The sequence below is a fragment of the Pristiophorus japonicus genome, chromosome 4, assembly GCF_044704955.1.
Source record: "Pristiophorus japonicus isolate sPriJap1 chromosome 4, sPriJap1.hap1, whole genome shotgun sequence".
Classification (NCBI taxonomy): domain Eukaryota; kingdom Metazoa; phylum Chordata; class Chondrichthyes; family Pristiophoridae; genus Pristiophorus; species Pristiophorus japonicus.
The window spans coordinates 243,027,944-243,055,748 of NC_091980.1; the positions used below are offsets into that span (position 1 = coordinate 243,027,944).

Sequence of the window (27,805 nt, forward strand, 5' to 3'; positions counted from 1 at the left end):
AAGCCAGCCATTTGACTACGTAGTCGGTCAATACCTTTCTCAGAGGTCCCAGAGGATCTCTTAGTAAGTTTCTCGTGCGCACATTCTTTTTTTTTAAGACGTCTACAGTTTTAACATGTGTTCCCTCTGTCAATGAGAATCCCAATTTAATAGCATTTATTTGCCAACTTGACAGAAGTGATGCATCTTTTAATTTTTGACAATCCCTGTGCTTTTTTGCTACCTCTACGCTTCTAGTGCCACCTAGAGGCCACTGGTCATCTCCTAATAATTTGTTCAGGGCTCCTGATAATTTTCTAAAGTCTTCAGCTCTTTCAGGGAATTCCTCACATAACTTTTGTAGCGGACTATCCGCATCCATTGTTTTATCCAACTGATTACCCATTTTCACGCTGTCCCTCGTATTACCGTGTCATTACGCGTTCACGTCGTCGTGCGATTTGAACAAACTTAAAACAAACAGACTTTACTAAAACTAACACAAAGCCGTGTCGCCCCGCGGCTTGCGTCGTCATGCGATTCAAAACACTTGAAGTAAACAGACTTAACAGACTTTACTAAACTAACACAAAGCCGCGTCGCCCCGCGGCTCGCGTCGCTGCGCGATTCGAAACACTTGAAATAAACGGACTTTACTAAACTAACACAAAGCCGCGTCGCCCCGCGGCTCGCGTCGCCGCGCGATTCGAAACACTTGAAATAAACGGACTTTACTAAACTAACACAAAGCCGCATCGCCCCGCGGCTCGCGTCGCCGCGCGATTCAAAATACTTGAAACCAACAGACTTACAATAAACAGACTTACTAAAATCAGCACTGACTTTGATATTACTTCGCGGTTTGCGTCACTGCGCGTTCGCGTCGGCCCACGTTCACTCAGCCGCGCGCTCGCGCCGCCGCACGTCCCACGTTACTACGCGTTCACGCTGCCGTGCGTCTGCGTTAGCCCTCCTTCACTTGGCTGCACACTCGCGCCGCTGCACGTCTCGCGTCGCTACGGGTTCCACGCTGCTGCGCGTCTGCGTCAGCCCTCCTTTACTCAGCCGCACGCTCGCGCCGCCGCACGTCTCGCGTCGCTGCGCGTCCGCATCGGCCCTACCTTTCGAGTTGCTGCGTGATTTAAATTCAATCAGTGCCTAGACGGGCCAAGTGATATACGAGGTCGACGTCACACCTGACTTGAACACGTATCCTCTATTTAATTCCCCATAAGCCTTATTTAATTCCCTGTGAGCCTAATTTTCTAAATTTAATTTCTTTTAGTCTCCAAATTTCCCTATCCTTTCGCGTCACTGCGCAGTTTAAATCCAATCAGTCAATGAAAGCCCTAATTTAATGGAGTTTTTCTGCCAACTGGACAGGAGTGATTTTTTTTCTTTTAGACTGCAGTGGAATTTTTCTCATAATTTAAAATCTCTGAACATTTTTTTTTAGCACCTATTTAGTACGTTACTTTTTTTTTTCTTTTCCATAACTAGAGAGAAGTCTGGCACATAGGCTGTGGACTGCTTTTCGTTATCTCAATTGTTCCAGCCTCAAGGTCGTGTTATTTAATATATATTTTTTTTTAATCCTTTTGAATCCATCTCAGTTGTTTTGCTGTGCCTTCTCTGAATGTTTTCTTTCGACAAGTAAGTGAGCATGTTAAATCCTTTTTTATTAACCACCGGGACCATGTAATTTTTTCTTTTTTTCAACAAACCTATCCTTTGTGCATTTCCTGGCTCCGTAACTTATCATCCGAATATACGTAATTCAATAAGGTTCACACTCTTAAACTTCCCACAAACAGGACAACACTACGAAGGGTTAAAAAAAACTTTCATTCTGTTTGAGATAAAACAAACCACAACTCCCCGGCTTTTTTTTTACAGTAAAAATCACAGAAGCATTTCTCATTTAAACAGACATTCACAAGAGTCTCTTTTCTTTCCTATTAATTTTTGGATCCATGATTGATCATCTATCCCTATCTAGCTCTAACTATAACCTATCTTTCCAAGTCGCCGCTTGGTTTGCGTCATCGCGCAATTTCCCTATCTCTATCCCTATTCTAAGTTTGAAAGGTATTCACCAGATTGTCCTGGATCTCGTTCAGACACTACCTGAGAACCAGCGAGTGGCTAAACTTTCCTCAGACTTTTGAAACCGGGGGAAACTGGAGCAGTATTGAAATCATACTCACTCCAGTGGCCACTTTCCCCTCGTCTCGTCCAAGGCTAGTCTGGCTCTTAATTCGCAAGTTTTCGGCAGTTGTCCGTTGAGATCCCACTTCTGACACCAAATGTTGATTCCTGGATTCTTTTACCTCAATCTGGTTCAGTAAAATTACTGAGTCGAATACCTATTGTGCTTTAAACAAAAGTCTTTATTTTACCGGCCGGCAAGACTTATCAGACAGAAGATATACTCTCTCGATAGAGGGTACACACTCCTTACGGATAAGTGACGTTACATTGTAAAGGGACGATGGTTATACATTTTCGGCAAAAGATAACAAGATAGGGCCAGAGTGACATCCCAGCTCAGCCCATCTCTTTTGATCCCTCCTTCCCTTTGTCCACTCATAAGCCGACCCAAGCATGGTCCGATTTTAAACAAAGACCTTCTGTCAATGTTTCAGGTTAATAACATGATTTAATAAGACCTTGAGGTTTTTCTGCAAGCTGTGGGTTTTGTTTCAATATGTGTTAGTGTTGTAACATTTCGCAGTCTCGAGTCTGAGATGTCATGGCTATTCCTCCATGAATTGTTTGTTAGCTTATACTATCCCTATACAATTCCCACGTTCTCAACTTCAATGTCTCTATACATTTTTAAACATTCACACAACCACCTTTTTCCCTATCTTCAATATTTTTTAATAAGTAATCGAAAGTGTTTAAAGAAAATGGAAAAAAAACATCATTTTTTTTAATGCCCCATTATTTTTCTCCCAGGTTTGCTCACAACAACATTCAGGAAATTAAATTCCTGGAGACACCAGGACATCCTGGAGTTGGAAACCCAACACACAACTCTGCTTCTCAGTACATGGTTGGGTAAAGATGCCAATCTTGTCTTGTTTCCCCCACTCAATTCTTCACCCCAACCCCTCTCGACTACTATTTATTTTGTACCAATTCACAACTTTGTTGTTTAATCGGACATTGGACGAGTTCCTTGACTTGGCCTGGGACATTGGAAGTGCCACTGGTGCTTTAGTGACTGAATAAGCCAAATCCAGTTTTTACTGACAGGGGATTTGGGGATTTAGTTACAGGAACTTTGGGGATCACGACAGAATTCCATTCACTTAGAACAAGGGAATTGGTTAAATACTTGAAAAGGAAAAAAATTGCAGGGCTATGGGGAAAGATAAAGAGAGTGGGACTAATTGGTTAGCTCATTCAAAGAGCTGGCACAGGCATGGTGGGCAGAATGACCTCCTATGTGTTGTATGATTCTATGTCACAGAGTCATTACCCTCTGGAAAAAATGTGGTTTAACATGTGGTGAGGGTGGGCAACTTGAGAAGTTCCTCAGAGGACATTACCAGTTATAGGGAGTTAGTGGTTAGTTTAGATTGTGCTGTGATGGAAGCAAGAGTGATCTCCCGGAACCTCAGGGAGTTGGAGAGCAATTGTTCAGAGGTTCCGGGAGATCACTGTTGTATGTGCAGACTGGGGATTGACTCTGAGTCCTGCTTGGTGTGTGTCTCAGAGAGTTCACCTAGTCAGGGCAATCCCAAAACCATCTCTTCCCCTTTCTGTTCCTTGCTATGATCCGTGCACAAATCAGGAAACACACAGTAAGTTTGTTCAAATTCATTCCATTTTACTTCCAGATGTGAAATTTCTAACATTTCAGTAATTGAAACACAACTGTGATGCCTTGTCCATCACAATATATAGACTTCCCACTCCACCTTAGACCAAATGATCTCCTGGGAGAGGCAAAAAAAGACATAAAAACCCAGGCCAATTTGGGGGGAAAAAATCAGGAAAATTGCTCTCCGACCCCCCTAGACGATCGAAACTTGTCCAGATCATTCTGCCCTGATAAGTCCATGCATTCCAGCTCTGTACCAGCAGCCACAATCCCAACACATAGACTTGAAATTTATAGCGAGTTCCCACTTCAGTGCCCTTCCAGCTTGAACGAAAAGTCTCCCCCAAACTTTTCTTTAAGTGCTAACTATGACACCCTTTAATTTGCTGGGAGCTGTTGCCATTCCATTAGCCTGTTGGGTGCTCAGTGGATTGGAATTTAGTTACTGATGATTGGATGAAACATCAACTCCTAAACATTGACGAATTGAATGGGGGTGGGGGAGGGGAGGAAATGTGGATCTAATTTTAAGGATACATCGGCATAATTGGCCTGGGGAAAATCTAAGGTATGATTGGTAGATACTTACCCCGCACCAAGTCTGAAAGTGGAAAATGTCCTATTATACCGTCTACGCCCCTAGCCTGCTGAAATGTCAAGTGAACTCACTTGTCTGCAAGGCCATTCATGGCTCCCACCCATATGTTGAAGCATTACCTGAAGAGACTGATGGCTGTAGCACCAATGCCTGGAGAACACAGTGCTCCAGGACCACTAGCTCTAGTTCAGATACTGTGACAAAGGAGATCTGTGGAAACATTACTGGCAGAGTGAAAGTCATCCAGAAGGCTCAACTGGGAAGAAATATCCCCAACATTTGAGCCTTCTGATGACTATCACTCGCTCTGTGTGGATGGTAGACCATGATGTCACCTGTCAGTATGCCTACTAGTGGATCCAAGCATGATCACTGAGCAGAGACTTGACGGCTACTTGATGCAAACTACCTGCATTCCAAGTCCTAATTTGGAATGATGGACTAGCATAGTGCAAAGACCATTGCACTCCAGATGAAGCCTTGAAAAGGCTGGTGGGGTGAGTGGATTGGTGGTGGTGTGTGGATTGGATTGGTCATGATGAGTGATTAATGGAGGTGAGTGGATAGGTGTGAGTGAATTGGAATGGATTGGTGGTGGTGAGTCAATCGGTGGTGGTAGGTGGTAGGACCCTATAGATGGGGTGGGCTAAACTACAAAGTGCCCCCACACTTCTGTGCCAATTCGGGAATGCCTGAATTTGCCAAAGAAGCCCTCAGCACAAATAGACTGGAGAATGCTTATCAAGTTCACCCAAACTGCCCTGGAAATTGGTAGGAGGAATTCAACAAAGGTTGATGCTTGAGTCCTTTGCAAGACCCCAAGTAAAGATTCAACCCACCTATGTGAAGGGACTTCCGGAACTCATAGTTTCAGACTCGAAGTCACCCTTGTGTTGAATACCTGAAAAAGCCTCAACACATGGAAGTCATGGTCAATTCAGGCTCCCAACTTGGCTTCAGAAGCTCAAGTACCTCCCTTGAGTTTTGTAGGGAGTGGCTGAAGGTGGTTCCACAGTGTTGGGAGACACAGATCTATAAATAGCGAACAGCGATCTGCGATTGCCCTCACCAAAGTGGAAAACATCTGTAGCATAAGTGGCCCTGAGGTGGGGTCGAGATCCCAGAGGATGGTGTCCCCAAATGAGCTGGAACCAACTGGAGACCAATGTCCCGGGGCTGGGTTGGTATCACTAGAGGGGATAATGGATGCCTCTGGTGAAGGACACACCAACATTAGTTGGTGGCACTTGGGGGAACCAGTTTGATTCTGGCACCAGTAGGCATGGACATCTCAGAACCAGCTGGGAGGTCTCAGTACAAGTTGGTACTGAGTTGCCTTAACCAGCCCGTCCCACTCTACACTATCGAGGCAACAATCAGAGCGTCTTGCTTTGAGACTTTCAAATTCAGTCCCACTGGCCGACATCGGTTGGAGATGACTGTATGAACTGGATCCTATCCAGTGTCAGTACAGTTAACCTCGAGCAGTGCCGAGCTGAGGCTGGAGTTGGAACAGGGTTGGTGATTAATGCTGATGTGGGGACATGAGGGATGGATGTGAAAGTCCAGCCCAGGGGAGAACAATAGAGGAGGGAGAGGGGCGTAGGAAATCTTTCAAATTAACAATACAAATAGATGTCAGAATAAGTCAAGGCTGATCTGGTATCGATGACAGACCTGGTGGGATGGGAAAGAAATATGGCAGAACGAAGCAAGTTGGTTTAACACAGTCATTGGCTGTGCATGTGGATGGATCTGTTATTGGCCGTCAAATAAAAAAACAAATTAAAAGATGTAGAATTGGTGCTGAGATGGATGGGACACAGAGGGAATGCGTGAGGAGTATTTCAGTTTCGTTGCTGGCATTAATTTGATTTAGGTCGGGATGTGCTCTCTTGTCTTTGTGGTTTTGTTACACACATCTTTAGTCTCTGGGTAGTGTGATAAAACTGCTCATTTCCTCTCACTCATTCCGACACCAACCGTGTACCTGTGGTAGAAGAAGAAATTACACAAACATCACTGGATTGCAACAAGGACAACTACAGGCATTTCATATATCCCACTTGTGTGAAGAATTTCTTCAATTCCCCTCCGCCCTACATTCAAGTCTTAACCCTGAGCTCTCAGTACTGATGAGCACTTTGGGTAGCTGATTATTATTAAATATCTGCCTGGGACTTCAGAATGGGGCCCAGAAAACATTTATAACCACTGCTCACCCTCCAATCTATCCTGAACAAAGCTATGGGAGATCTACCAATGATAAGTAGTTGTCTACATTTACAGAGCAGGAAGTGAGCACCAAACTCAAGGACTGGGAGGTGCCGCTCAGTGAGGAGCTGTGGGGTTCAGTAACCAGGCTCCAGACTACCTATGAGCAATGCCATGGGAGAGCTACCAATAACAAAATGAGCTATTCCACCCAACTGTGCATCAATATTACTGTATCTGATAAACTGTTCATATTGCTCATTATAACTTTCACTAATGATGATACAAGATAAACAGGTTGAGACAATCCTTTCAAAGTTCAAGGCCTAATCTGCTGGTTCATGATGTTTTCATTGTTTATGTTCCCTTCAGAAAGCAAAGCTGTTCAGAGGTTCTAGCCGACCACATTCACTCCTAGACAGATCAGCCAGTTAGTCACAGTCTGTGCAGCTCCATTTCCTTCATTTAAACCAGTTGTGCAGCCGACCTCAAGTTGATCCAGTTTTAACCTCCTAATCAGTGGCTGGCTAGCTATGCACCATGTTAGATGGCCATATTCCAGGATTCAGCAATTGTAGTCTTTATATAGTTTGATAAAAGTTTGGGGCTAATTCTGTATGTTTTTCCACATGACTAACAATTATCCTAGCCTGGTTGATACTTTGGTGGTGATGTTGTTGATATTCCATGTTCACTCTATATTCCTCTGAAAAGTTATGCCCAGACAAATCTACTTTCTGTAACTTTCATTCGGTTTTGACAGCAGCTCAATCCTCACATCCTGTTTCTTATGCTTGTTTCTTCTGGAGAATCGCACATTGACTTTTCAGGGTTCAGTAGAACTCACCATTGGCATGTCCATACCTCCAGATCATCCAGGCATCTCTGAAGCATTTCTGATGCTCATGGAGGATACTCAAATGGCAATCACATCAGCCTTGAGAAAGCCCCAATCCTCCATTCTAATGCACACTGACCTTTTTTTTATACTGCACAGGAGTATAGCACCACACAGGCCAATCACACCCAAAGTCATTGGACCTCATGAGGATGGTTATATGGTTTCCTAACTGTAGATCCAGATCCATCAGGTGGTGTATGGAGCATGTGCTTTTGAAGAATGAATACTCCACGAGGTAGATAATCTTTCTTTACTCCCTCAACGACTATCTGTCCCACCTGTGACAGGGACTGTGGCTCTCGTATTGAACTGTTCAGCCACCCAAGGACTCATTTTAAGAGTGGAAGCAAGCCTTCCTCGATTCCAAGAGATTGCCTATGAAGATGATGACTGCTTGAAACCTGGCCAGGCAGACAAATGCCGGCAGCCTTACTTGCGACAACCCAGTCCTGTCATATTTATCATCCCTCAGCAAGTTCCCATTTTCACTCTCCAGCTGCCTCCTTCTCCCCATTGCATCGCAGTTGTTGAGATTTTCTGACTGACATGACTATTATTTAATCTTAAGTCACGGTCGACCAACTAACCAATCAGTTCTGATGAAAGCTCATCGCCCTGAATCGTTCAACTATTTTGGTACAACTTTAAATCAAGTGCCTCCTTTTGTAAGGGCACTATAACCCACAAATTAACTAATAAACATTATAGGGAAGCTTGACATATCAAATTAAAATTTCCTGAACCATTCAACCGCACTCTGCCTCCACAAGTCGCTGTCGAGTGCTTCCAGCATGTTCTATTCTGGTAACCAATCGTCGTGCGGTAAGGGCGGAGGGGGTGGGCCGAGCGCTGCAGTGATTGGGTACAGCGGGAGGAGGCGGGGCCACGGAAGGCGGTCTGGTGCCGGCAGTTTAAAGCAAACGGACAAAGCTCGAGAGGGTCGTGTTCTGTAACTTGTTTCTCTCGGCATCTCCAACAGGAACATGGCACAGCCCGCCCCAGCCTCACAAAGTGAGAGGAAGAAGCAAATCACACTCCGCGGATTGGGCACTTTGGAGAATGTGACGGGTTTAAAGTTAGGATTTAATCGGCACCTGCACTTCACTCTGGTGAAGGACCGCAATGTGGCCACCATGAAAGATTATTACTTAGCGCTGGCGCACATCGTCCGCGACCATCTGGTGGGACGCTGGATACGCACCCAACAGTACTATTACGAGAAGAACCCCAAGGTATTGCCAATAGATCTCAAAGTAAACGGGAGATCATTCAAATAGTACTGCAAACAGGAGCCCAACAGAAAGGAGGGTGGGTATACGTTGCCCTTCACCCAGCAGTACAAAAGGCGGACCTCAAGATGAATGGGGACCTTTCACACCCAATTGTGTGAACAGGGCATGTTGTCCACAGTATGCCCTCTTTCTGCCTGCACTCCCTCCCCCCCCGCCCCATTTGTTAACTGAGGTAGGCCTACTGTAGTGCAACAGTATTATTATAAATGGGATCCCAAGTTAAAAGAGTGGTAATGATCACTCCATCCAGCACCACTGTTATAAGCAGGACCCAATGTAGGACTGTCTGTACCCACTACTATTACTATGACTAGTGCCTCCAAAATAGAAATGGGTGGGGGTGCTCCATATACTATTACTATTAACATAACCTCAAGGTAAATCTAAGGGGCTCTCTGCATCCATCAGCAGCAAACTTCCGAGGGAGGAGGGAGGGGGTGGGTGAATCCTCCTCCTTACAGATACAGAACCACTACGAACAGAAACATAAGGTAAATAGGGGGTTCTCCTTAGTCAGTGCTATAACTTGTGAGCAAGACCCCATGCTATATGGAAAGCTAACCAAGTACTACTGCTATGAGTAAGGCCCCAGCTTGCAGAACTACAACAGTTATTTAAGAAAAATGAGGATGGGAGCCTATGCACCTAACAATAATTATGGGCCAAATGGCCTCTTGTGCTGTAACCACTATGATTCTATGATAGTAGCAGAATTCAGGAGGACATAGACAGACTGGTGAAATTTAACACAGCGAAGTGTGAAGCAGTACATTTTGGAAGGCAAAATGAAGAGAGCCAATATAAATTAAATGACACGTGCAACGTCCAAAATTTGGAGTTCCGGAATGTTCCGGAATATGGACACCGGGCCGATCCGTGGCGGGGTCGTCTGGAAACTGGAAAATGTTCCGAAATCTGGACTCAAACCCCCCCCCCACCCCGCCTCGTCCCGTCCCCCTCCGCCTTGGCTGCCTGACCTCCGGCGGCCCAACCGACCACCTCCCTGGCCTCGGCTCGACCGATCTCCTCCGGCCTCGGCCCGACTGACCCCCCCCCCCCCCGACCTTCAGCGGCCCGACCGAACTCCCCACCCCCCAGCCTCGGCCCGACCGCCCGTCCCCCCAACCTACCTCGGCCCAGGCAAAGACATTGCAAAATCCTGAACTACCCAGAATCCAGAACGGCTTCGGTCCCGAGGTTTCCAGATTTCGGACGTCATATCTGTAAAGGGGGTGCAGGAACAGAGAGACCTGGGTTCACATATCAACATCTTTGAAGGTGGCAGGACAAGCTGATAAGGTTGTTTAAAAAAAACATACAGGATCCAGCGCTTTATAAATAGAGGCATAGAATACAAAAGCAAGGAAGTTATGGGAACCTTTATAAATCACTAGTTAGGCTTCAGCTTGAGCAGGACGGGGCAATTATTGGGCTGGAGGGCCATTTAAGTTTTGGTGAGCTGTCGAGGGCTGCCCACCAATGTTGCCCCTAAGGCACATGGCTGCACGGTCACGCAACAATCACTTGGTCCCGCGCAGGCCGCTCCCCAGCTCCTGCTGCTGGAAGAGATACTGCACATGCGTGACTGCATAGTGGCCAGCCGTGCAACAAATTTAAAGGGATTGCGCGTGAAAACAAATTAGAGGGAACATTGCATAAACATAAACATTGCATAAACATAAATTTAGATAGTTATCAGATGCTATCTTACATACAAAATATGTATTCGATACTGCTTAGAAAAGAATCAAAGATAAAAGTTGAATATGTTATTGTATTTTTTGGTCTCTAAATCAGTACTGTGCTCTTTAGAGCCTATGTCAGCATCAATTCCTCACCTTATGCCCCTCTGCAAAGATTACTTATGCTGTACCAATTGGTGCCAGATGAATACTCTCCTGCCGTCATACTCTGGATACCGGGAGAGGAAAGATGTAATGCCGGTCACTTCGGTAAAGATTTGTGGAGATGAGCAGCCATGGCTCCACTCTAAATTGGATCATTATCATCATCATAGGCAGTCATCGGAATTGCAGAAGACTTGCTTCCACTCTAAAATTGAGTCCTTATGTGGCTAAACAGTCCAATACGAGAACCACAGTCCCGTTGGCAGGTGGGACAGATAGTCGTTGAGGGAAGGAGTGGGTGGGACTGGTTTGCCGCATGCTCTTTCCGCTGCCAGCGCTTGATTTCTGCATGCTCTTGGCGATGAGACTCGAGGTGTTCAGCGCCCTCCCGGATGCACTTCCTCCACTTAGGGCGGTCTTTGGCCAGGGACTCTTAGGCGTCGGTGGGGATGTTACACTTTATCAGGGAGACTTTGAGGGTGTCCTTGTAACTGGCTTGTTTGTCATGAAAGAGTTCCTAGTAGAACGCTTGCTTTGGAAACCTCGTGTCTGGCATGCGAATGATGTGACCTGCCCAGTGGAGCTGATCAATGCTGGAGATGTTGGCCTGGTCGAGGACACTAACGTTGGTGCGTCTGACCTCTCAGGGGATTTGTAGGATCTTGCGGAGTCTTCGTTCGTGGTATTTCTTCAGCGATAGGGAATATTCATGTATGCAGTGCATTCTGGGTACGGGTGTCCAACATTGGGGTCCAGAATCACAGAACGGATCCTTTTAAGATCGGGCCAGGGAGAATCGCTTTTGCGAATTATTAATTTGAATGAGATATTACAATGTTTAGTCCTTGACTGCAGTTCGGGACTGTCTCTGACAGTGGATAGACGAATGTGCAGCTTGAGCTCCGGCTCGTGTTCTATTTCTGTCCCATCCAGCGGGCTGGATAGAATGACCTGGCGGGCCGGATATGGCCTGCGGGCTGTATTTTGCCCACCACTGAGCTAGAATATTGTGTCCAATTCTGGGCACCATGCTTTAGGAAGGATGTCAAAGCCTTGGAGAGGAGGCAGAGGAGATTTACAAGAAAGGTACCAAGGATAAGGGACTTCATGGGATTGGTCTCCTTAGAGCAAAGAAGGTTCAGGGGAGGTTTAATAGAGATGTTCAAAATTGTGAGGGATTTTGATAGAGTAGATAGGGAGAAATAGTTTCCACTGGCAGGTGGGTTGGTAACCAGAGGACACAGATTTAAGATAATTGGCAGAAAATCCAGAGAGGAAATGAGAATTTTTTTACACAGCAAGTTGTTACGATCTGAAATGCACTACCTGAAAGGTTGGTAGAAGCAGATTCAATAGTAACTTTCAAAACTAGTAATTGGATATATACTTGAAAAGGAGACATTTGTAGGGCTATGAGAAAAGAGCAGGGGAGTGGGACTAATTAGATAGCTCTTTCAAAGAGTTGGTACAGGCACAAGGCCAATTGGCCTCCTTTTGTGCTGTATGATTCTATGAAATGGCTTGCAAATATAACATGAAGGCTATGGCAAATGTAGTTAATTAGTGTCTTTGTGCAATTTGCATTTGCTCATGGCGAATGACTGAGACTGATTTTTTTTTAGCGGATTTACTATCTGTCTTTGGAGTTCTATATGGGCCGCACCCTGCAAAATACTATGATTAATCTGGGTCTAGAAAGTTCTTGTGACGAAGCAATGTACCAGGTTAGTGAAAAACTGCTTTTTTCAAAGAATTTAACATATAATTCTGTATTCAATTTATCCTCATCTCACTTTTTCTAGAAACAAGTTGTTGTAGTCATGTTAGAATATTATGAAATGATAAAGAATTCTCAAAGTATATTTGCTTGCAGCTTTAATAGCAGAAAAGGATATGAACATTTCAGCATTATTTAACACTTGTTTAAGAGAAGGATAAGGGCAATTCACTTGTTTTGATATAATATTTTACTTAAGTGCTTTGCAACAGAGTATTTTGGAGCTATCATAGATGTATGTATGAACGAGGCTGAATTAAAGTAAGATTTCTATACTTTAAATCCATATTGAAAGAAAACAAGTGCTTGTAACTCAACTAATACATAATGTCGCAGATTTGTGTTTCCTACTTTGAGTTCTGCATCATTACAAATTTCAGTTAATTGTTTTCCGAAGTCAGAAAGCCACAATTACTTCATTTACTCAAATTAAAAATTCTCATCCTCGTGTTAAAATTCTTTCATAGCGTCGCCTCTCCCTATCTCTGTAACATCCTCCAGCTCACAATTCTCCTCCCAAACTCTTCATTCCTTTGACTCTGACCTTTAGTACATCTCTCCTGCCCCTCCCTTCACTCTGGCATTGGTAACTGTCTTTAATTGCCTAGGACTCATAATCTGGAATTCCCTCCCTAAACCCATCTGCCTCTCCAACATCTCCAAGTGCTTTGCATAATAGTTGGAAAAGAGTAGAGCAGGAGGGAGGAAGGGGGAAAAAAGAGAGCCTGAGACAAAACCAAGATTGAAGGGAAGAGTTTTGTGTAGGCTTTTAAGGCAGGAAGAGATGTAATAGGGAATAGCTGCTGGGATAGAGAGTTTCTGAGGGCAAGGATGACATAGATACAGGGGTATGCCATTTATCGCCTCGTGCCTGTTCTGCCATTCAATTAGATTATGGCTGATCTATATCTTAACTCCATTTACCCGGCTTGGTTCCTTATCTCTTACTATTCTTACCTAACAAAAATCTATCAATCTCAGTTTTGAAATTATCAACAGCTATTTGGCGGGAGAGAGTTCCAGATTTCCATTTCCCATGGGACAGCGGCAAGTCCACTTGCCTTGCAGTTCCAGCAGATTGTGGGACTCCCATTAATGGCTGTTCAATTGATGTTGCTGAAAACACAGTGAATTTGGGTTCTCCTGAGCAACCACAAATGAACTAGGGGAAATTGTTACTTTTAGCATATAAAGACAGAAAACTGCAAAGCATTGGATTGCTCAGCAAGCAACCAATATTTATGTTTGAGGGATCCGATGCTTTCAACTGTTGTACATTCCTTTCAAGTACGTACATACTTGCAGGAACACAGGATGGTAACATTTATCAATTGGATGTTTGAAACACAAAAGCTCCTCTACAGATTATCCATCGACCAAGTGCTCCAGTGCTTTCCTTGTTGCCCTGTAGAGAAGGCTTTATGGCTAGCCATGGTGATGGAAGTTGTTAGATTATTCAACAGGATCAGGATTACATCATTGAATTTACAGGGGCGACTGTGACCCAATTTACAAGGTAATTTGTGGGAGAAGTTTGCCTACACATGCTCCAGAGACGGCACGGTGTGGAAGTACCAACTGCTGAATTTCTGTACACCTTGTAACATTGTTCACGAGAAGAGTAATTTATGCATTCTCCTATTTATTTTACTTTAGCTGGGCTTAGATATTGAGGAACTGGAGGAAATTGAAGATGATGCTGGTCTTGGCAATGGAGGTTTAGGAAGGCTTGCAGGTAATTGTATTCTTCCATCTTTCCATCCACTATCATAAACTTCCCATCTTCCACACTATCTCCAACAAAGAAAGAGTTTGAAACTCCAATAATTTCTTTACATGTCAAATATGAGTTGTAGGCCTTCAATAAAAAGGCTTCTCTAGAGGAAGTACTTTTATTGAAAATACTATTCTTAGCTCTCAAAATATTTTTACAAGATATTTGTTTTAATATCATCAAATTTGTTCTCTCACAGTCTTGTCATTTCATGGGCCACATTACAACATCATTCTAAAAAGACAAAGAGTGTTAAAAAAACAAGCCTGAAGGCTCTAAGTCTCAATGCGAGGAGCATTCGTAATAAGGTGGACGAATTAACGATGCAGATAGCTGTTAACGGATATGATGTAATTGGGATTACGGAGACAAGGCTCCAGGGTAACCAAGGCTGGGAACTCAACATCCAGGGGTATTCAATATACAGGAAGGATAAACAGAAAGGAAAGGCAGGTGGGGTAGCGTTACTGGTTAAAGAGGAGATGAACGCAATAGTAAGGAAGGACATTAGCTTGGATGATGTGGAATCTGTGGGCCCAAGTTTCCACATGATTCGCGCCTGATTTTTAGGAGCAACTGGTGGAGAATGGACTATTTTTGAAATCGCAATTCTCCACATTTTTTTTTTCTGCAGTTCTAGTCAGGTAGAACAGTTCTAGTTTAGAACAGAATTTTTCTTCAAAAGGGGGCGTGTCCGGCCACTGACGCCTGATTTGAAAGTTTCCACAGTGAAAATGTACTCCAAACTAAAGTAGAATGGAGCCAGTGAAAATTTTTGTAGAACTGAAAAAACCTGTTCTACACATTAAAAAATCAGGCGCAGGTTACAATTTAGGCGCCCAGAACGAGGTGGGGAGGAGGGGGGGGAAGGGAACTCATTAAATTCGACAATAAATCCTTATTTATACTTCTACAAATATTATACAAATAAATCCAACCTTAATAAACATTTATAAGCCAAGAAAAGATTAAATAAACCATCTTCCTACCTGTGTGAAAGTGCTTCAGCCAGGGAGAATTCTGCAGCCGTTCGTGCCGCTGAGCGGGAGGGGGGGGAGAAAGCTGTTCGTGTCGCTGAGCGGGAGGGGGAGAGAGAGAGAGAGAGAGAGAGGGAGAGGAGGGAGAGAGAGGGGGAGAGGAGAGGGAGGGAGAGAGAGGAGGGGAGGGAGAGAGAGGGGGGAGGGGAGGGAGAGAGAGAGGGGAGGGAGAGAGAGGGGGGGAGGGAGAGAGAGGGAGGGGGAGGGAGGGAGGAAGAGGGAGGGAGGGAGAGAGAGATGGGGAGGGAGAGAGAGGGGAGGGAGGGAGGGAGGGAGAGAGAGAGCGGGGGAGGGGGGGGCGGAGAAGGGGGGAGGCGGGGAAGGGAGAGGTCAGGTCGGATCGGATCCAGTCCGGGAGTCGGGAGTCGGGTCCGGTGGGGTGGGGTGGGGGGGTCGGGTCGGGGAACAGGAGGTCGGGTCGGGTCAGTCGGGGGGGGGGGGCGGAAGCGGGTGTCGGATCGGATCGGGTGTTGGGTCGGGGCGGGGGGGGGAGCGGGTCTCGGGTCGGGGCGGTGGGGGGGAGGGGGAGTGGGTCTCGGGTCTCAGGTCGGGGGGGGGGGAAGCGGGTGTCGGGCCGGGTCTGGTCGGCGGGGTGGTGGTGGTCGGGTCTGGTCGGCGGGGGCGGGGGGAGCGGGTGTCGGGTCGGGTCTGGTCGGCGGGGGAGAGCGGGTGTCGGGTCTTGTCGGGGGCGGGGAGCAGGAGCTGGCCGTGGGAGGAACCTTATTCACGCAGCCCCAGTGAGGCCATTCAGCCAGGGCTAGGGGCTGCGTGCTTTGGGCCCCTCCCACACAGTTCGCCGCCTGGAGCTACTGCACTTGCGTGCCGACTGTAGCGCGCATGTGCAGAGGTCCCGGCACTGTTTTTAGCGCAGGGACCTGGCTCCGCCCCATCACAGCTCGTGCTGGCTGCGCCGAGGGCCAGAGGACCTACAGGTAGGTGGAGAATACCGAGGATTTTTTTAGGCGCCGTTTCAGGCGCGAAAAACGGGCGCCCAGCTCGGAGGGGCGCCCGTTTTTTTTCTTGTGGAAACTTGGGCCCTGTATGGGTAGAGCTGCGAAACACCAAAGGGCAGAAAACGTTGGGTACAGACCACCAAACAGTAGTAGTGAGGTTGGGGATGGCATCAAACAGGAAATTAGGGATGCGTGCAATAAAGGTACAGCAGTCATTATGGGTGACTTTAATCTACTTATAGGGCCCAAGTTTCCACACGCGCCTAGAACGGCGCAGTCCCGACCTGGACGCCCGTTTTTCACGCCAGAAAGTGCGCCTAAAAAAATCCTCCGTTTTCTCCACCTCCCTGCAGGTTCTCTGGCCCTCGGCGCAGCGCAGCAGGAGCTGTAGGGGGCGGAGCCAGGTCCCTGCGCTGAAAACAGTGCCGGGACCTCTGCACATGCGCGCTACAGTGGGCACGCAAGTGCAGTAGCTCCAGGCGCCCGAAACTGTGTGGGAGGGGCCCGAAACACGCAGCCCCTAGCCCTGGCTGAATGGCCTCACTGGGGCTGCGTGAATAAGGCTCCTCCCACGGCCAGCTCCTGCTCCTCCCCCCGACCAGACCCGACACCCGCCCCCTCCCGGACCCGACCCGATTCCCACTCACACTCCCCCCCCCCCCCCCCCCCGACTGGACCCAACTCCCACCCCCCGCCCCCCCCCCCCGACTGGACCCGACCCGCGCTCCTGCTCCCGCCCCCCGACCCGACCCCCCCACCCCCCACCACCACCACTGGACCCAACCCGACTCCCGCTCTGCCGACCCGACGCGACCCGACTCCCGCCCCCCCTCCCCCGCCCCCGGACTGGATCCGACCTGACCTGACCTCCCCCTCCCTCCCTCCCTCTCCCTCCCTCCCTCCCTCCCCCCTCCCCCTCCCTCCCTCCCTCCCCCCCTCCCCCCCACTCTCTCTCTCTCCCTCCCCCCCTCTCTCTCCCTCCCTCCCCCCGACCCGAACCGAACCTCCCAGACCCGACCCAACGCCACCTACCTGTAAATCTGGTGCTGGGGACGGGCCCTGCCTGAAGTCTCGGGCCAGCCCGTTCAGCCTTCGGTCCCCAAAGGCCTGCCTGAAGCACTTTCACACAGGTAGGAAGATGGTTTATTTAATCTTTTCTTTGCTTATAAATATTTATTCAGGTTGAATTTATTTGTATAATATTTGTATAAGTATAAATAAGGATTTATTGTAGAATTTAATGACTTCCCTTCCCCCCCACTCCCCCCCCCACCTCGTTCTGGACGCCTAATTTGTAACCTGCGCCTGATTTTTTAATGTGTAGAACAGGTTTTTTCAGTTCTACAAAAATCTTCACTTGCTCCATTCTAAGTTAGTTTGGAGTACGTTTTCACTGTGGAAACTTTGAAATCAGGCGTCAGTGGCCGGACACGCCCCCTTTTGAAGAAAAAATTCTGTTCCAAAGTAGAACTGTTCTACCTGACTAGAACTGCAGAAAAAAAATGTGGAGAATTGCGATTTCTAAGATAGTCCGTTCTCCACCAGTTGCTCCTAAAAATCAGGCGCAAATCAAGTGGAAACTTGGGCCCATAGATTGGGCTAACCAAACTGGTAGCAATACTGTGGAGGAGGATTTCCTGGAGTGTATAAAGGATGGTTTTCTAGACCAATATGTCGAGGAACCAACTAGAGAGCAGGCCATCCTAGACTGGGTCTTGTATAATGAGAGAGAATTAATTAGCAATCTTGTCGTGCAAGGCCCCTTGGGGAAGAGTGACCATAATATGGTAGAATTCTTCATTAAAAGGGAGAGTGACACAGTTAATTCAGAGACTAGGATGCTGAACTTAAAAAAAGGTAACTTCGATGGTATGAGATGTGAATTGGCTAGGATAGACAGGTGAATGATACTTAAAGGGTTGACGGTAGATAGGCAATGGCAGACATTTAAAGATCACAAGGATAAACTACAACAATTGTACATCCCTGTCTGGCGTAAAAATAAAACGGGGAAGGTGGCTCAACCGTAGCTAACAAGGGAAATTAGGGACAGTGTTAAATTCAAGGAAGAGGCATTTAAATTGGCCAGAAAAAGCAGCAAACCTGAGGACTGGGATAAATTTAGAATTCAGCAGAGGAGGACTAGAGGTTTAATTAGGAGAGGGAAAATAGAGTATGAATAGAGTATGAGAGTAAGCTTGCAGGGAACATAAAAACTGACTGCAAAAGCTTCTATAGATATGTAAAGAGAAAACGATTACTGAAGACTAATCTAGGTCCCTTGCAGTCAGAATCAGGTGAATTCATAATGGGGAACAAGGAAATGGCAGACCAATTGAACAAATACTTTGGTTCTGTCTTCACTAAGGAAGACACGAATAACTTCCTGAAAATACTAGGGGACTGAGGGTCTAGCGAGAAGGAGGAACTGAGGGAAATCCTTATTAGTCAGGAAATGGTGTTACGGAAATTGATGGGATTGAAGGCCGATAAATCCCCAGGGCCTGATAGTCTGCATCCCAGAGTACTTAAGGAAGTGGCTCTAGAAATAGTAGATGCACTGGTGGTCATTTTCCAACATTCCATGGACTCTGGATCTGTTCCTATGGATTGGAGGGTAGCTAATGTAACCCCACTTTTTAAAAAAGGAGGGAGAGAGAAAACAGGCAATTATAGACCGGTTAGCCTGACATCGGTAGTGGGGAAAATGTTGGAATCAATTATTAAAGATGTAATAGCAGCGCATTTGGAAAGCAGTGACAGGATTGGTCCAAGTCAGCATGGATTTATGAAAGGGAAATCATGTTTAACAAATCTTCTAGAATTTTTTGAGGTGTAACTAGTAGAGTGGATGTGGTGTATTTGGACTTTCAAAAGGTTTTTGACAAGGTCCCACACAAGATATTAGTGTGCAAATTTAAAGCACATGGTATTGGGGGTAATGTATTGACGTGAGTAGAGAACTGGTTGGCAGACAGAAAGCAAGGGGTGGGAATAAACGGGTCCTTTTCAGAATGGCAGGCAGTGACTAGTGGGGTACTGCAGTGTTCAAGTGCTGGGACCCCAGCTATTTATAATATAAATGATTTAGATGAAGGAATTGAATGTAAGATCTCCATGTTTGCAGATGACACTAAGCTGGCTGGCAGTGTGAGCTGTGAGGAAGATGCTAAGAGGCTGCAGGGTGATTTGGACAGGTTAGGTGAGTGGGCAAATACATGGCAGATGCAGTATAATGTGGATAAGTGTGAGGTTATCCACTTTGATGCCAAAAACAGGAAGGCAGAATATTATCTGAATCGTGACATATTAGTAAAAGGGGCGGTGCAACGAGACCTGGGTGTTATGGTACATCAGTCATTGAAAGTAGGCATGCAGGTACAGCAGCAGTAAAGAAAGCAAATGGCATGTTGGCCTTCATAGTGAGAGGATTTGAGTATAGGAGCAGGGAGGTTTTGCTGCAGTTGTACAGGACCTTGAGTATTGTGTGCAGTTTTGGTCTCCTAATCTGAGGAAGGACATTCTTGCTATTGAGGGAGTGCAGCGAAGGTTCACCAAACTGATTCCCGGGGTGGCAGGATTGACATATGAAGAAAGACTGGATCAACTAGGCTTATATTCACTGTAATTTAGAAGAATGAGAGGGGATCTCATAGAAGTATATACAATTATGACGGTATTGGACAGGTTAGATGCAGAAAGAATGTTCCTGATGTTGGGGATTTTTTGTAAAACTGACTTATTTCCTTTTATGTATCATTTGACTGATTCTGTAAAATATCCCATTAGCATGGATTGTGGAAATCTGCATGGTTGGTTTGTAATCTGAGAGCGCTATCCACTTATTGAAATGTGTATTCTCATCAGTAGAGTTGATACCATCTATTAATAAGTTACATAGAAACATGACAGAAAGGGGCCGAAATTGCCCCTTTCTTTAAGGCTCCTGGCTACCTGATAGTGGTGGCCACTGGTCGGTGTGGAATGGCCGTCGAGTCTCCGCGGAGGGGCCGCCATTTAAAAAATTGCCCTTCCTCAGGTTTGGAGCGTTGTAGGGGAGTGCACGCGCCGACCCCTTACTGACCGGCGGGGACCCATTCCCGAAATTGCCCCGCAGTAAATTGCCCCTTTCCCGGAATTGCCACCAAGAGCACCGCTGCTGGTCAGTGCCACTGACAGCTTTTGCTGTTGGTACACTCTCTGTGGCTTGGCGGCGCGGCCGCTCTTAAAGGGGAGGTGGCGCAGCCGGCGATGCCATGTTATTTTTTTTTTGTCGGCCGACTGTCAGATTGGGCCGACCATTATGCCCAAGGGTTCGGCTGGGCCGCCAACAGGCAGCCTGTCGCTAACCTCTTGGGTGCCAGGCTGCGGGCCCGGCCGAAACTCTCCCTGGTGGCCGAGTGTTTTCCACTGAAGTGGTTGCAGAGTTTGCAGCAGCCCTCCCCTTTAATTGAAGGGGAGAGATGTTATGACACGTCAGTACAATGCGCTGACGCCATCAGCACAGCACTGATGATTGGTCAGGGCAGCGGACCTGCTAAAAGGGTACTTACGCCCCGCAGCTGCCACAACTTCTGCCCCGAGCCCCCAAAAATTTCAAAGTACTGAATTTTTCCGGTATCTCCGCCCCATGGGCCCAAGTTTCGAGCCGTGCCTAGAACGGCGCAGTCCCGACCTGGACGCCCGTTTTTCGTGCCACAAAGTGCGCCTAAAAAAAACCTCCAGATTCTCCACCTCCCTGCAGGTCCTCTGGACCACGGCTCAGCGCAGCAGGAGCTGTAGGGGGCGGAGCCAGGTCCCTGCGCTGAAAACAGTGCCGGGACCTCTGCACATGCGCGCTACGGTGGGCGCGCAAGTCAAGTAGCTCCAGGCGCCCGAAACTGTGTGGGAGGGGCCCGAAGCACGCAGCCCCTAGCCCTGGCCGAATGGCCTCACTGGGGCTGCGTGAATTAGGCTCGACCCACGGCCAGCTCCTGCTTCCTGCCGACCCGACCCGACTCCTGCTTCCCGCCTCCGGACCGGACCCGATATCCCCCCCCGCCCCGCCCCTGGACCGGACCCCCGCTCCCCCCCCCCGCTCCTGGACCGGACCCGACACCCGCTCCCCACCCCCCCCGCCCCCGGACCGGACCCGACCTGACCTCCCTCCCCCCGACCTGACCTCCCTCTCCCTCCCTCCCTCCCCCCCGACCTGAACCGACCTCCCACCACCCCCCTGACCGGTTAAGCCGCAACGCCACCTACCTGTAAATCTGGTGCTGGGAACGGGCCCTGCCCGAAGTCTCGGGCCCGGCCCATTCAGCGCTCCCTCCCCCTTCTCCTTCCCCCCCCACCCCCCCAATCTCCTTCCCCCCCCCCTCCCCCCAATCTCCTTTCCCCCCCCAATCTCCTTCCCCCCCCCAATCTCCTTCCCCCCCCCAATCTCCTTCCCCCCCCAATCTCCTTCCCCCCCCCAATCTCCTTCGCCCCCCCCAATCTCCTTCCCCCCAATCTCCTTTCCCCCCCATCAAATCTCCTTTTCCCCCCCAATCTCCTTCCCTCCCCCCCGCAATCTCCTTCCCTCCCCCCCCCCAATCTCCTTCCCTCCCCCCCCAATCTCCTTCCCTCCCCCCCCCAATCTCCTTCCCCCCCAATCTCCTTCCCCCCCCCAATCTCCTTCCCCCCCCAATCTCCTTCCCCCCCCCCAATCTCCTTCCCCCCCCCAATCTCCTTCCCCCCTCCCAATCTCCTCCCCCCCCAATCTCCTTCCCCCCCAATCTCCTTCCCCCCCCAATTTCCTCCCCCCCCAATCTCCTTCCCCCCCAATCTCCTTCCCCCCCAATCTCCTTCCCCCCCAATCTCCTTCCCCCCCAATCTCCTTCCCCCCCAATCTCCTTCCCCCCAATCTCCTTCCCCCCCAAATCTCCTTTCCCCCCCCAAATCTCCTTCCGCCCCAATCTCCTTCCCCCCCAATCTCCTTCCCCCCCCAATCTCCTTCCCCCCCCAATCTCCTTCCCCCCCAATCTCCTTCCCCCCCAATCTCCTTCTCCCCCCATCTCCTTTCCCCCCCATCTCCTTTATCCCCCTTCTCCCCTTTATCCCATTCTCCCCCCTCCCCCCTTCTCCCCCATCCCCTCTTCACCCCCTCCCCCTTCTCCCCCTCCCCCCTCTCCCCTTCTCCCCCATCCCTCCCCCTTCTCCCCCATCCCTCCCCCTTCTCCCCCATCCCTCCCCCTTGTCCCCCATCCCTCTCCCTTCTCCCCCATCGCTCCCCCTTCTCCCCCATCGCTCCCCTTCTCCCCCATCCCTCCCCCTTCTCCCCATCCCTCCCCCTTCTCCCCCATCCCTCCCCCTTCTCCCCCATCCCTCCCCCTTCTCCCCCATCCCTCCCCCTTCTCCCCCATCCCTCCCCCTTCTCCCCCATCCCTCCCCTTCTCCCCCATCCCTCCCTCTTCTCCCCCATCCCTCCCTCTTCTCCCCCATCCCTCCCTCTTCTCCCCCATCCCTCCCTCTTCCCTCCCTCTCTCCCTCTACCCCCCTCCTCCCCCTCCGCTCGCTGTCAGAAACACAGACACTGACAGACAGAGAATGAGAGACACACACACAGACAGAGAGATAGAGACACTGACAGAGACACACTGAGGGGGGCATCCCAGCACGCTGTTGGAGGGCTCCCGGTGCTGAAGTCGGTAAGTAGAAAATGTTTTATTTAATGATTTAAAAAAAAAAATTATTTCTTATTAATTTTTTTTGATTGATTTATTGGTTGATTTATTGATGTATTTATCATTTATTATTGATGATGGCTCTTTATTTGTAAAACTGAAGTGTTTAATGTTTGTAAACTTCCCTTTAAACACCCTCCCCCCACCATTCCCTACGCCTGATTTGTAACCTACGCCTGATTTTCTAAAGTGTAGACAAGGTTTTTTCGAGCGTACAAAAATCTTCACTTACTCCATTCTAAGTTAGCTTGGAGTAAGTTTTCACTGACGAAACTTTGAAAACAGGCGTAAGTGGCCGGGCACGCCCCCTTTTGAAAAAAAAATTCTGTTCCAAAGTGAAACTGTTCTAACTGACTAGAACTGGAGCAAACTAAATGACGAGAATTCCGATTTCTAAGATACTCCGTTCTACACCAGTTGCTCCTAAAAATCAGGAGCAAATCATGTGGAAACTTGGGGCCCATGGACTGGTGTGGAGAAAAACTTTCACAAACAGTAGGTGCACCCTATTTGGGGTGGGGCTCAATTTTGGCCCCAAAATATTTTATTGTAATGAGTATAATTTAGTGGGGGTCTTTCACCTGTGTATTTTTTTACTGATCTAGTCATTACCATTTGCAAGCTTATACTTATGAATTGTTTATTTTATTTGTATTTTTAAAAAATTGTTTTGCTTGTACTTTTCCAACAGCTTGTTTCCTTGATTCCATGGCAACACTGGGCCTGGCTGCATATGGGTATGGCATAAGATATGAATATGGGATTTTCAATCAGAAGATCAAAGATGGGTGGCAGGCATGTTTTACAATTAATTAATTTTCTTCAGTTTTCTCTGTTTTTGCTCCAATTTAGTTTTTTCTCCTAACTGCTAATATTTCATTATTACATTAGTAGAAGTCGTTAACTTTTTTGTAATCACAGGGTGGAAATTTTCAACTCCACCTGCCATCAGCAGAGCTCCACATGCTAAACATTATGGATGTGCAGCCTGGGATTTTCCATCCATTTATATCAATAGATGGAAAATCGCAAGCAATACACCATTGATTCTCTGTACGTGAAAGAACCTGTCCCAATACGTTTATGTACACTGTATTGCATCATGTAATAATAGCAAATTTATGGAATTTTAGAACCCAATTGTGAAACCCGTTCTGCACAGTATGTTAATTGTAAGTGAGTTCTGGTTCTGAATTTCTTAGGGTTACTTACATTACAACTATAGCATTGTTGTGAAGCACTTTTATTTTGTACTGACACTGCAGTTTTAGTGTGAATGCAACCTGAATCCAGAGTCAGGACCCTACCTGATGATGGACCATAAAGGAGTGAAACTCACTGGAGAAGGTAGTCTCACTCTGCTTCGTTCTTGAGCCATTTTGGCCTTGACACCCAATTTAGACTCCTTGAGTTTAGCATTGGTGCAAAGCTCAACTGACTTTGCACCAACATTAAACCTTAGTGCAAATGCACCACTAATGACCATTGCTAACACATCCATGCCTAGTTCTTAATTATGTGACTGACAGGTTTCATTGCAAAAAATTGAAAGCACTTGACAAAACATGTTTATCATTAAGAAAATCTTCCCATGATTTGTTAACAGAGCTAAAAAAAGTTTTGTTTTGTTACCGTTGATTATTAGGGTCAGTATTTCAACAACATAGAAACATAAAATAGGAGCAGTTGTAGGCCATTCGGTCCTTCGAGTTTGCACTGCCATTCAATATGATCATGGCTGATCCTCTATCTCAACACCATATTCCCGCTTTTTCCCCATACCCCTTGATGCCTTTTGTTTCTAGAACAACTTGCACTTATATCTTGTATCTAAGGGGTAAATTTTAAGTTTCTAATTAGCCTGGAGGGACAACTACAACCTGTAGCCTGAAATTTCTGTGCATTGGGGGATCTTCAGGACACTTTATGTGCTGAGGAAGCCCTTGTTTGCAGGAACTGCCTCCACCTGCTGAATTCACGCTGATGGTTTCTGAGCTTGAGAGGCAGCTGGATTCACTGCAGAGCATATGGGTGGCCTAGTGTTTCCTGGATAGCCAGATAGAGTTCAGAATAGCAAGTGGCTGGCCACCCAGACAGATAGGATGAGGCAGGTAGTGCAGAAATCCTCCAGTAATGTGGCACTCTGAAATCGATATTCAGCATTGAATTCTAGTGAGGATGATGACCCCTCAAAGGAGTGCAATCCCGAGTCAGGCACCATGAGGCAAAGGATTGCCCAGGGGGGGTACAGCAAAGTGCAGATTGTAATTGGTTGCAATGCAATTGTAATTGGGGATTCGATACTCGGAGATAGACGGGCAGTTCTCCTGTCGTCGGTGAGATCTGTATGGTATGTTGCCTTCATGGTGCCAGGGTAAGGGATATCACTGAAAGGGTGCAAAACATTATGTGGGGGAGGAGGGAAGGAGAACAGCCAGCAGTTATGATCCATGTCTGAACCAAAACATAGGGAGGAAGAAGGTTGAAGTCCTGCAGTCAGAGTTTAAGGAGCTAGGGAGGAAGTTAAAAAGTGGGACCTCAAAGGTAGTTAGCTCTGGATTACTCTCAGTACCACGCACTAGTGAGAGTAGAAATAAGAAGATATGGCAGGTTACTGTGTGGCTAGAGACATGGTGCGGGAGGGAGGGCATCAGATTCCTGGATATTGGGATCAGTTCTGCGGTAGGAGGGATCTGTTCAAGTTGGACGGGTTGCACGTGAACAGAGCTAGGACCAATATCCTTGCAGGCAGGTTAACTAAGCTGTGGAGGAGGGTTTAAACTAATTCGGCGGGGTGTTGACCACCAAGACATATTAAAAAGTAGAAACAAGGTGCACGGAGGACTGGGAGAAACAGTTGGAGTTAGAAATAATACAGAATTAGATGGGATCGTGAAAAATACAAAGACGTTTTTTTAAAATTTAAATACAAATAAATATTCTAGACTGGGTGATGTGTAATGAGAAAGGACTAATTAGCAATCTTGTTGTGCGAGGCCCCTTGGGGAAGAGTGACCATAACATGGTAGAATTCTTTATTAAGGTGGAGAGTCACACAGTTAATTCAGAGATTAGGGTCCTGAACTTAAGGAAAGGTAACTTCGATGGTTTGAGGCGTGAATTGGCTAGAATAGACTGGCAAATGATACTTAAAGGGTTGACGGTGGATAGGCAATGGCAAACATTTAAAGATCACATGGCTGAACTTCAGTAATTGTACATCCCTGTCTGGAGTAACAATAAAACGGGGAAGGTGGCTCAACCATGGCTAACAAGGGAAATTAAGGATAGTGTTAAATCCAAGGAAGAGGCATATAAATTGGCCAGAAAAAGCAGCAAACCTGAGGACTGGAAGAAATTTAGAATTCAGCAGAGGAGGACAAAGGGTTTAATTAAGAGGGAGAATATAGAGTACGAGAAGAAGCTTGCCGGGAACATAAAAACTGACTGCAAAAGCTTCTATAGCTATGTGAAAGGAAAAAGATTAGTGAAGACAAACGTAGGTCCCTTGCAGTCAGATTCAGGTGAATTTATAATGGGGCACAAAGAAATGGCAGGCCAATTGAATAAATACTTGGATTCTGAATTCACGAAGGAAGACACAAATAACCTTCCAGAAGTGCTAGGGGACCGAGGGTCTAGTGAGAAGGAGGAACTGAAGGATATCCTTATTAGGCGGGAAATTGTGTTAGGGAAATCGATGGGATTGAAGGCCGATAAATCCCCAGGGCCTGATAGTCTGCATCCCAGAGTACTTAAGGAAGTGGCCCAGAAATAGCGGATGCATTGGTGATCATTTTCCAACAGTCTATCAACTCTGGATCAGTTCCTATGGACTGGAGGGTTGCTAATGTAACACCACTTTTTAAAAGGGAGGGAGAGAGAAAGTGGGTAATTATAGATCGGTTAGCCTGACATCAGTAATGGGGAAAATGTTGGAATCAATTATTAAGGATGAAATAGTAGCGCATTTGGAAAGCAGTGACAGGATCGGTCCAAGTCAGCATGGATTTATGAAGGGGAAATCATGCTTGACAAATCTGGAATTTTTTGAGAATGTAACTAGTAGAGTGGACAAGGGAGAACGAGTGAATGTGGTGTATTTGGACTTTCAAAAGGCTTTTGTTGTGCAAAATCTAAGTACATGGTATTGGGGGTAATATACTGACATGGATAGAGAACTGGTTGGCAGACAGGAAGCAGAGAGTCGGGATAAACGGGTCCTTTTCATAATGGCAGGCAGTGAGTACTGGAGTGCCGCAGGACTCAGTGTTGGGACCCCAGCTCTTTACAATATACATCAATGATTTGGATGAAGGAATTGAGTGTAATATCTCCAAGTTTGCAGATGACACTATGTTGGGTGGCGGTGTGAGCTGTTTGGGGAACGCTAAGAGGCTGCAGGGTGACTTGGTTAGGTGAGTGGGCAAATGCGTGGCAGATGCAGTATAATGTGGATAAATGTGAGGTTATCAACTTTGGGGGCAAAAACGCAAAGACAGAATATTATCTGAATGGCGGCAGATTAGGAAAAGGGGAGGTGCAACGAGACCTGGGTGTCATGGTTTATCAGTCACTGAATGTTGGCATACAGGTACATCAGGCGGTGAAGAAGGCAAATGGTATGTTGGCCTTCATAGCTAGGGGATTTGAGTATAGGAGCAGGGAGGTCTTAATGCAGGGCCTTGGTGAGGCCTCACCTGGAATATTGTGTTCAGTTTTGGTCTCCTAATCTGAGGAAGGACGTTCTTGCTATTGAGGGAATGCAGCGAAGGTTCACCAGACTGATTCCCGGGATAGCAGGACTGACATATGAGAGACTGGATCAACTTTATACATTAGAGTTTAGTAGGATAAGAGGGGATCTCATAGAAACATATAAGATTCTGACCGGACA

The 27,805-nt window shown here is 47.1% G+C and overlaps 1 protein-coding gene and 1 pseudogene across 7 annotated transcripts in view; both read left to right on the forward strand.

Annotated features, from left to right (window-relative positions):
- The first annotated feature begins 8,459 nt into the window (after positions 1-8,459).
- Positions 8,460-27,805, forward strand: part of pygl (phosphorylase, glycogen, liver) — a 260,396-nt gene continuing 241,050 nt past the window's right edge. For 5 of the 7 annotated variants that reach the window (XR_011593114.1, XM_070879224.1, XM_070879226.1 and 2 more), the window contains exons 1-4: positions 8,460-8,756; positions 12,286-12,387; positions 14,097-14,175; positions 23,600-23,703. Coding sequence is in view for 6 of the 7 variants with exons in the window: in XM_070879224.1 (XP_070735325.1) it covers positions 8,508-8,756; positions 12,286-12,387; positions 14,097-14,175; positions 23,600-23,703 (534 nt within the window). In the remaining variant the exon portion in view is untranslated. Of the gene's footprint in view, positions 8,757-12,285; positions 12,388-14,096; positions 14,176-19,342; positions 19,407-23,599; positions 23,704-27,805 lie in introns of those variants that run through there. The other 2 variants (XM_070879225.1, XM_070879229.1) reach the window with 2 other exon arrangements.
- On the forward strand, positions 12,484-14,060 carry LOC139261935 (proteasomal ATPase-associated factor 1 pseudogene; annotated as a pseudogene).